Source organism: Lathyrus oleraceus, chromosome 4 (genome assembly GCF_024323335.1).
Source record: "Lathyrus oleraceus cultivar Zhongwan6 chromosome 4, CAAS_Psat_ZW6_1.0, whole genome shotgun sequence".
NCBI classification, from domain to species: Eukaryota; Viridiplantae; Streptophyta; class Magnoliopsida; order Fabales; family Fabaceae; genus Lathyrus; species Lathyrus oleraceus.
In genome coordinates, this window is record NC_066582.1 from 290,314,081 (window position 1) to 290,323,646 (window position 9,566).

Below are 9,566 nucleotides of genomic sequence, written 5' to 3' on the forward strand. Positions count from 1 at the left end.
CGCACCCAACCAAAGATACTGTCGAGTCTCTCAATACTTCTAATTTTTTTCCCTTCTGGTATTTTCCCATCTAATCAACGAACCAACTCCCTATTCAGTTGATCGAACGTAGTGATGTTCCAGAACAACATCAGCATCTGAGGTTTGTCTCTCGCATACAATCACCTTTCCGTATCGACGACGAACACCAAACATGATTGCCAAATGATTAATTGAGATGTGGAACAATGACTCACACAACACATCTATTTATAACACAAAAATTGCATTTTACACTTAGGGTCCAATTGAATTGGCGCCTCCTCTTAAGTCTTACACAGGGGCGCCGATCCAATTGGCTAGGGCACCTGCCCTAACCAATCCAATTGACGTCTCCATTCAATTTCTAAGAGAAGTCTCTAATTTAATCGACGACTCCTCTTAAAAATGGGATAATTTAAGATTTTTTTTGAAATCAGAGATATTTTAAGAATTTCTTTAAAAAAGTGAGTTATTTTTTTAAAAATTTCGAGATCCGGCCACTAATAAAGCTTGACAGCTTAATAATGCGTAAATGGTGACGGCAGCAAATAAAATTAGTTTCTGTGGCTAAGGCAGCATTTTCGTCTCCTTGCTCAGCGAGACGATGACTCACACTCAACGACGACACCAATAACGTCTCCGTCAAGAAGCCTTTCCTCCAATCTTCTCTTTCCTCTCACGTCACCGCCTAAGGTACCGTTTTCCTTATTTCAATTTCAACTGACTGAATACTAAGTGTGTGGTGGTGGTGGTTACGTGGCACCATTTTTCATCTTTCCTTTTTTATCTGCGACTCAGTCTCAGAGACGCGCAACAAAGTTTACGTCATCCACCTTTGCTCTTACGAGTCACGATGATCCACTAGGTAGAGAGATTTATCGTTTAATTTGGTGTATGTGAAAGCATATAGTTAGCTATATCAGATTTTCTGCGCATCAATTCTGTTAAAGTTTGCCTGATGATGATGATAATCATACCAAAAGTGAAAATCTGTTGACTTACAATAATTGTAATTGTATTTCCTTTTATGGCTTCACACTACACTGGTTACTTAAGGAAAAACCATATCTAATATATTTTAGTTTATTTTAATTTTTTTTTCTTAATGTATGTAATATTTAAAAGAGGTTTTATATTTGATAAAGGAGTTGGAATGAATAGTGAACGGCAGTCCAAAACTTTGAACTAGAGAAAGAGAAAGAGAAAGAGGATAATGAGTGGGGAAGGAAAGGTGGTTTGTGTGACCGGTGCGTCCGGTTATATCGCTTCATGGATTGTCAAGTTCCTTCTCCAACGTGGTTACACTGTCAGAGCCACTGTTCGTGATCCAAGTAAGTGCTTCTTTCTCTTTATATGAACTCATCAACATTCTTGTTCTTTTTGTTTCGCTTATTTGATTGGTGTGAAAACAGGTGATCCTAAAAAGGTTGACCACTTGATTAAACTTGATGGTGCAAAAGAGAGGTTGCAACTCTTTAAGGCAGATCTTTTGGAACAAGGTTCTTTTGACTCTATTGTTGAGGGTTGTGATGGCGTCTTTCATACTGCTTCACCTGTTCGTTTTGTCATTGACGACCCTCAGGTTCATTCTATTCTATTGTTTATAAATAGTTGAAAGCAGTGTGCTTGTTATTAGGTTTTATGTTGAGCCTAATTCATCCTTAGGCCCTAATAGCATATTCGGTTTTATTTAGACCTAATTCATCTACAAAACCAACTTGTAAGGTCATAGATGTAACATTTTTAAAATTCTTTTCGAGCCTAATCTCTTTTCATGTGCGTGTTGGGTTTTTCCTTGTGTCAAAAAACATTCTATTTTTAGTGCTATATTCATTACTCAGACTCTTAACATAAAGAACTTCATCTGCTGACCTATTTAGCACTTTCCATTAGTACATGTTGATGAAAGAAGTTTTCTTTTTCTTTCTTGAAATGATATTTTTTAGCTGGTTTTCATAGTTTACAAGTCAATTGAAAAAGGATAATCTTTACCTGCACTTTCTTAAATACGGTTTGGTTTTTTGAAAAACTTATCAGTCTAAGGTTAAAAACTACTTTTCTATGTTCTCTTTCCGAAATAGATTAGTTGCCGGTGTATGCACCGTTAATTTTGATTTCTTTATTTCAGGCTGAGTTGATTGATCCGGCGGTGAAGGGAACTCTTAATGTTCTTAAATCATGTGCGAAATCACCATCTGTGAAACGGGTTGTCTTAACTTCTTCTACTTCTGCAGTTGCATTTAACACAAGGCCGAAAAATCCTGGAGTCATAGTTGATGAGACATGGTTTTCAGATCCAGATTTCTGTAGGGAATCACAGGTTAGCATTGTTTTTCCTATTCAGAATGAAAGCCTGAAGCTTGTGAAGCTGGGCTATGCGATTTTGATGTGGTTTACCTGAAGTAAGAATTGTATGATGTGTTTTTAGTTGTTATGAGATAAAGCCTTGGATGATATTACAAATAATAAATGCTAACCTACAAGGGAATATGGAACTCAATCCAAAGGAACAATCTATGTTATTCTAAATTACTCTAAGATACAATTAATATCACAAGATATTATTTTATAAATTAGCGCATTTTTTTTTGCCAACTTTCATTTGTCTTTTCAGTTATGGTACACACTTTCAAAGACTTTGGCTGAGGCTGCAGCATGGAAATTTGTAAATGAAAACAACATTGACATGGTTGTTATTAATCCAGCTACGGTTGAGGGACCTCTCTTACAACCAGAGGTTAACGAAAGTGTTAAACCAATTTTAAACCTAATAAATGGTAATTCTTTCGTGACATAAAAAGCTTATATTAGTATGTGGACTTGCAATGTGTCAAATATCATGTAATGTCATATTTATTCCAAAAAAGATTGTCCTGTTGCATAATAAAACAACTCCCTGAGTGTTTGAATGCAGGTATACCTTTTCCAAATAATACTCTTGGATTGGTCAATGTGAAAGATGTTGCGAACGCCCATATTCACGCGTATGAGATTGCTTCAGCTAGCGGAAGATATTGTTTGGCTGAGAGAGTGGTACACTACTCAGAACTTGCTAAGATTTTACATAATCTGTACCCATCATTACAAATTTCAGACAAGTAAGTTCATTCCTCCTATGCTTCCAAGAATGCATATAAAATATGAATTGTTCAATGTATGCCTGAACTGAAACTAAGAAAGTATAAAATATCCTTCAGCACTAAAATTTTCAGAGCTTATTCTCACAACTGCAATTTAATATATCTGTCAAAATCCTTCAAACAAACTAGGTGGCAGAGTTTAGACCTTTTAAACAAAATTTCTAAAAAATGAGTTTAAATTTGATCACTGTCAAAAAGTCACAACCAATGTTCTGGGATCGTGCATTTTAAACATGTTTATCTCCTTAACTGTTATCAAAAAAATGTTTATCTCATTAACAAGCTTCACACCTCTTCCTTAAGAGTCTTTGCTTGTTCATGCTTCTCTTTCCTTAGACCATACAACAAACACAAATTAGACTATTGCTGTCAATGATGTTTCTCTTTGAGTTACAAAACCTCTCACAATGGTTACAAATGCAACTAAGTTCATTTTTTCTGCACCTACTGCTTCCCATACCTGTCTTCCTGTCTCAATGCATACTTTTCCCATCACCTGATCACAATAAATTGGATTGTACCCTATACAACTTATGAAACTATGCACTCTCTACAATTTTATCAGGTGTGAGAATGAAGAACCATACTTGACAACGTATCAGATTTCCAAGGAAAAGGCTGAAAGCTTGGGAATCGAGTTTACTCCTTTGGAAGTTAGCCTCAAGGAGACTGTGGAAAGCTTCAGGGAAAAAAAGATTGTCGATTTTTAATAAGCTTCAACATCCCACTTAATCAATGAAGACATGAAAAGATGTTAGTATCATTTGATCTATGACGTGGAAGTGAATCCCATCTAGCAGAATAACCCTATAGAAGTTTGTTGTTAACTTCAATCATGTTCACTATGTTATTAATAAATCATGTTGAGAAGAAATTTTCATTGTAAAATAAGGTGTGTAAACTTTGTGTTAAATCAAAACGGGTCAATATTGTTCAGCAATGTAAAATTGAGTTTAAAGGGCATGCAGTGAACCGATTCTGTCTTCATGTAAATCAATATTCTTGATGTGTCATTATAACCTTGTAATTGTGTCTTGAAGGATTGAAGATAAAAATATGAATTCAGTTTATGCCGAATTTGTTCTTTTATTAATTAAAGAGATTCTCTTAATGGATATCATATATTCCTTCCGTTTTTTATTATAAGTCATTTTTTACTTTTCATTTGTATTAAGAAATGTAATAATCGAGGTATGAAAAAGAGAAATGATGAAGGATTTTAAAAAATTATCTTCATTAATTATATTAGAAAGACAAATTTACATAATTAAAAGAGAGAAAATAATAAATATTTAAGGATAGGATAGAAAAAATAATATTAATAATTTATTATATCATAAAATGATTTTTATTGTGGTATAAAATATTTTTTCAAAGTGACTTATAATAAAATATAGAGGTAGTTCTATGAAAGGAAAAAATATTAAGCTTTTGGTGCATAACAAGAATAATTTATATTTATTTATGAGATTAATTGTTATATACTGTTAGTATAAAATATTTTACATTATCAATACATCACAATCATTTATTTGTATTACTTTTTAAATGTTTAAAATAAAAATCAAACCTTTTAAATAAATCAGTGTTTGTGATTAATTGATAGTGCAAATTTTTTTTACGCTTATATCAATTAAATTCTTTATTTATTTATTTATTTATATATATATATAAATTGTTAATTAATAATTAAATGTAAATAATATTACATCCCACAAACTCTTTATTTATTAACTTAATTAATTTAATAATTAAATATTAATAAAATCTTATCTCACTAACCTTTTATTCTAATAAATCACAACATCAAAGCAACTAACCATTACTCGTACCGCGACCCAAGTTTATTTTAGTTGCACTATGATGGAAATTTAAAATATGATAATATTATTTTCATCAAAATTCCTTCTCACATATGTCAGTCCACTAAGTGACAAGCTCCAACACCAATAATTATAACAACTAACCATCATTTATACCTCACCTTTCTTCTCATCACGAAGCCACAATGTAATTATTAATAACTAATCACATTATTTATACCATCCATCTGTTTTTTTTAATCGTATTTTTTTACTTTTTACATAAATTTTAAAAGTTAATAGTTGTTATTATATTTTAATTTATGACTTTTTTTCCTGTAATATCCCTAAATTTTAATATTTTGATATACTTTTTCTCCCTTCATAATAAATAATTAAAAATAATTTTAAAAAAATTATACTTATTACTACTTTAACTTTAAAGAAACATAAAATTTTCACCAAAACTTAAAAAAGAATGGAGGAATTATTTAATATATGACCATGAGCGTAAGTATGGGTTACATTACCCTTGTTATTTGTTTCGTGAAGGGTTACACTACCCTTAAAACATTATGTTCTTTACTTTATACATTTTATACATGTTATTCTCTTTTTTCCCCTTCAATTCTTCCATAACTATTATATTTACTTTTGATTTATTTTTCAAATCATTTATAAATATTTACTTAGCCACTTCTCAAATGATTTAAATATATACTTTTTTTAATTTTATGTTTGCCGTTAAATATGTTTTAAGTTTATTTTTAATTGATCAAAAGATGAAAATGTTTGGTGTGTTAATAGTATGCTTTCTTTTTGGTGTGTTAATGCGAGTATAATTGCCAAAAAAAAAAGTCTTCAATCTCGTGAAGGTTTCTTATTCATTTGTCGATTTAAACTTCTCTTTCTTCTTTAGGATGGTGAAAAAGTGAAAAACCTTGTCTTCTACCCATAAAAGAAATTTGAAGAGGAGGGTAGACGTCTTGTCAATTGTTGGACCTTCTTAACTATGGTAGGGCTCCTCACGTTAATTATGTGGTGTTTCTTCCTAGGACCCCATATTTTGTAATAATGATAACGTTATCCTTCACATTATTTACCTTCTAAAGTTTTACATTCCCTAAAAATATTTTATAGACTATGAATCTGATAGTTATTTAAAATATCTGATATGAAAAAAAAAATTTATGTTTTTTTATCGGACATTTAAATATCCGGTATGAGATATAATCAGATTTTTGGCAAAAATTTAGAAATCTCTTGAATTTTTACTAGATTTTTTTTTGCAAAGATTTAGAATTTATTAAAGTTTTATCGATTTTTAAGAAAAAATCCGGAAACATTTTTGAATTAGTTCTAGATTTTTAATAAAAGTCTGGATACATTTTGAAGTTTTACCGTTTGTTTAGGAAAAATCCAGAATTTGCAAGATTCTACCGTTAGTTCAGTATGCTTCAATTGTGCGGTCCAGATTCTGATGGTTCTCCTGTGGGTTTTGTCCAGTTTTTCACCATTGACGTGGTATGTTTTACATAAATGGTTCCTTTTTATTTATGATATCTCTGACATTGATAATTTATTTGTATATGTTGTAAATGTCAAATATTTCCCTCTTGGGCTGACGTTTTGGTATGGGTTCAGTTTATTGGTAAACAACATGGTATTATTGTTGTTGATATTCGTTCTAATACTGCAAATGGGATGAGATGGAGGAAAGATAAATTGATTATGGATTGTGAGAGAGGAGAAAACTACAAGAAAAAGAATGTGATTGCAGGAAGTTATACTATAAAAGTGAAATGTCCATTTATGCTGAGATCTGTGTCAAGTGGAAGTGGTTGGAAGGTTACAGTTAGGTGTGAGTTTCACAATAATACACTTTCTAAGGACTTAGAAAGGGATGGTGTATTAGGTCGTTTAAAATATCATGAAAGAAAGTTTGTGAATGACATGACCAAACATAATATGACTCCCAGATACATAGTTGTTGCTTTGAAAGATAGAGATATAGAAAATCTAACGAGTGTTGCCCATATCTACAAGGCAAGATCTGCATACAAGACGAGCAAGAGAGGTTCGTTGACTGAAATGCAACATATGTTCAGTCTTATTCATGAAGATAAATACATATACTGGATAATGGACTCTTCAAATGTTGTTGCTCATATCTTTTAGATGCACCCTAATTCAGTGATGTTGTTGAATATGTTTCATCTTGTGTTGATTTTTGATTGCACATAAAAACAAACACATACTTCTTATGCCAATTGCTTCTATTTTGATTTATTACATTATGAAGTTGTTACAGGCTGTTGTTAATTTAATGTACATACAAAACAAATAGTTACAAGTTACCACTACTTGAGATTGTTGGTATTACATACACGAAGTTGACATTTTTGGTTGGATTTGTATATATGGAAAATGAAAGGGAGGAAAACTTTACATGGATAGTAGGAAAGCTAAAAGAGTTGTTCGCTTCCAAGAAGTTACTACCGAATATTTTGGTTATTGAATGTGAACTGGCATTGATGAATAACATGGAAGTTGTGTTTCCAAATTCAACTCATTTGTTGTGTATGTTCAATTTTTCAAAAATTGTTAGTATGAAGTGTAAGGAGTATGTCGAGGAGATACTGAGTGCCTGAGGCGAGATCTTTATATTGGTCAATTGGGTATAGCCTGGGAGGGCAGTCGGAATATCCCCGTAGAAGTTCAGTTGCGTAATTGCCTCGAAGGGCAGCCAGGATCTTCCCATGGAAGTCCAACATATTCATATTTCCATGAGAATAAATGCATTGTTTCTTAGAGAACAATTTTGCACCCTTGATTAAGTACCTTGCGACGTGTTATTTCCCCGGTAGTGTTTATGTGTTTCCCAACGGAGATCGCGTTTCTTCAGCAGGTTTGATCTTCAGTAGAGTAAGATGTTTTCTCCAGAAGATCACGTTGGTTTCTCCACCGGTCACCACCCGACTCGCTCTCAGTCAGAGTTTCCTCCTGGTTTCTGAGCAGTTATTTTGTGTTTATCTTCTGTATGGTTATCTCCCATTTGATATGGCGTTGACCTAATATTCTCTGCAGAATCGATAACTTCTCCTCTCCCCACTAGATCTCCTCCCTCGGCTAGATTTGAGCCTTTGGTTTGTTGATCTCTCTGTTCTCTAGCAGTTGTCTCCCTCTCTTTGTGGATTGACCGAGGATTGTACCGATGATTCAAATTCTTTGCGATCCCTTTGTATCCTTTGTGATTCGTTTTGTCAGCATAATCATCATCATCATCATATATATATATATATATATATATATATATATATATATATATATATATATATATATATATATATATATATATATATATATATATATATATATATATATATATATATATATATATATATATATATATATATATATATATATATATATATATATATATATATATATATATACACACACACACACACACACGTTCATATAATTTCATAATTGCATATTGGCACTATCATATTTGATCGATTTGTCGATTTGAGATTCTCATTCTCTGTACGGCGGTACTTTATCCCCATATGAGTTCGGTGTTTGTCCTCCCTCAATTGTAGAGTGTCAGCCCGTTAAGCAGAAAGACTTTAACCTTTCTCCTCTTCCCCACTGAGTTGTTTCCTCGTGGATGATTATTACTTCAGTTTCCTTCCCAGTTGATTATCTGGATGGAGTCGCTCCCCTTGAGTTCTGTCCTCATTGGGTTGAGTCTTGATTGACTATTTCTTTCTAGCTCTTACCTAGATAGATGCTTTGAGTCTCCTAAGAGCTTATTACCCAGTAACTGGTAATATTCTTCTTAGTTTGCAGTTTGTTACTTCTTGCCCAATACCCGACAATAGTACCCCTGTTTTCCCAGCAGTGGAGTTCCCAGTGGGTTGATTTGTTTCTGATTCCCCAAGAAGTATATCCTTGATATGTTCATCCTAACCGGTGACGGATATCTATCTTTCCCCTGCCTGAGTATATCCTTGGTATGTTCATCTTAACCGATGATGAATATTCTCATCTTTGGTGTTCTACCCAGTAAAAAGATAGTTGTAATCCCTATTTTGTTTCCCAGAGAGCTAATCCTTGATATGTTCATCCTAACCGATGACGAGTTTCCTTCTCTTTGTGGTATTCTACCCAGTAACCGGTAGTTGTAAACCCTAATTTCTCCCGCAGAGTTAATCCTTGATATGTTCATCCTAACCGATAACAGATTTTCTCTTCGATGGTATTCTATCCAGTAACTGATAGATGTTGTCATACCCCAAAATTTGCCCATTAATCTTGCCAAACATTCCTCGAAGCACTCCAACTTATTTTGCAAGGCACTGATCCCCAAAGGAACAAAGACCCAACTCACAGGTGGCCAAACCCAGAAAAGGGCCCAGACTAGCTCGCTCGCTAGGCGAGCAACTCCTTCGCCTAGCGAACCCTTCGTTATGACACTCGCCCCAGCGAAGCACCAGATCCAGAAAAAGCCCAAACTAGCTGGCTCGCTAGGCGAGTGTAACACCCTTCTAAAATACCCCAAATATTTAATTAAAACAACAGCATATAAATCAATATC

The 9,566-nt window shown here is 33.1% G+C and overlaps 2 protein-coding genes across 4 annotated transcripts; both read left to right on the top strand.

Annotated features, from left to right (window-relative positions):
• The first annotated feature begins 514 nt into the window (after positions 1-514).
• On the top strand, positions 515-4,238 carry LOC127075164 (phenylacetaldehyde reductase). 3 transcript variants are annotated; one of them, XM_051016617.1, is made up of 8 exons: positions 547-714; positions 820-886; positions 1,167-1,352; positions 1,434-1,603; positions 2,150-2,341; positions 2,636-2,798; positions 2,936-3,119; positions 3,727-4,238. In XM_051016617.1, exons 3-8 carry the CDS (start codon positions 1,235-1,237, stop codon positions 3,869-3,871), a joined length of 972 nt encoding a protein of 323 aa, XP_050872574.1. In that variant the 5' UTR covers positions 547-714; positions 820-886; positions 1,167-1,234; the 3' UTR covers positions 3,872-4,238. The 3 variants fall into 3 exon arrangements, with proteins under 3 accessions (XP_050872572.1, XP_050872574.1, XP_050872573.1); XM_051016615.1 differs by lacking the exon at positions 820-886 and having other exon boundaries at positions 515-714; XM_051016616.1 differs by having other exon boundaries at positions 558-886.
• Positions 4,239-6,415: 2,177 nt separating this feature from the next.
• LOC127137155 (uncharacterized) lies at positions 6,416-7,141 on the top strand. The gene is made up of 2 exons (XM_051063641.1): positions 6,416-6,487; positions 6,608-7,141. The coding sequence occupies exons 1-2, from the start codon at positions 6,416-6,418 to the stop codon at positions 7,139-7,141; spliced, it is 606 nt and encodes a 201-aa protein (XP_050919598.1).
• Positions 7,142-9,566: the final 2,425 nt, after the last annotated feature.

Coding starts and splice junctions, on each gene's coding strand:
- LOC127075164 (XM_051016615.1), top strand. CDS start 1,235: ATGAGTGGGGAAGGAAAGGTGGTTTGTGTGACCGGTGCGTCCGGTTAT. Junction 1,353..1,433: donor AGCCACTGTTCGTGATCCAA/GTAAGTGCTTCT, acceptor GTGTGAAAACAG/GTGATCCTAAAAAGGTTGAC. Junction 3,120..3,726: donor TCATTACAAATTTCAGACAA/GTAAGTTCATTC, acceptor CAATTTTATCAG/GTGTGAGAATGAAGAACCAT.
- LOC127137155 (XM_051063641.1), top strand. CDS start 6,416: ATGCTTCAATTGTGCGGTCCAGATTCTGATGGTTCTCCTGTGGGTTTT. Junction 6,488..6,607: donor AGTTTTTCACCATTGACGTG/GTATGTTTTACA, acceptor GTATGGGTTCAG/TTTATTGGTAAACAACATGG.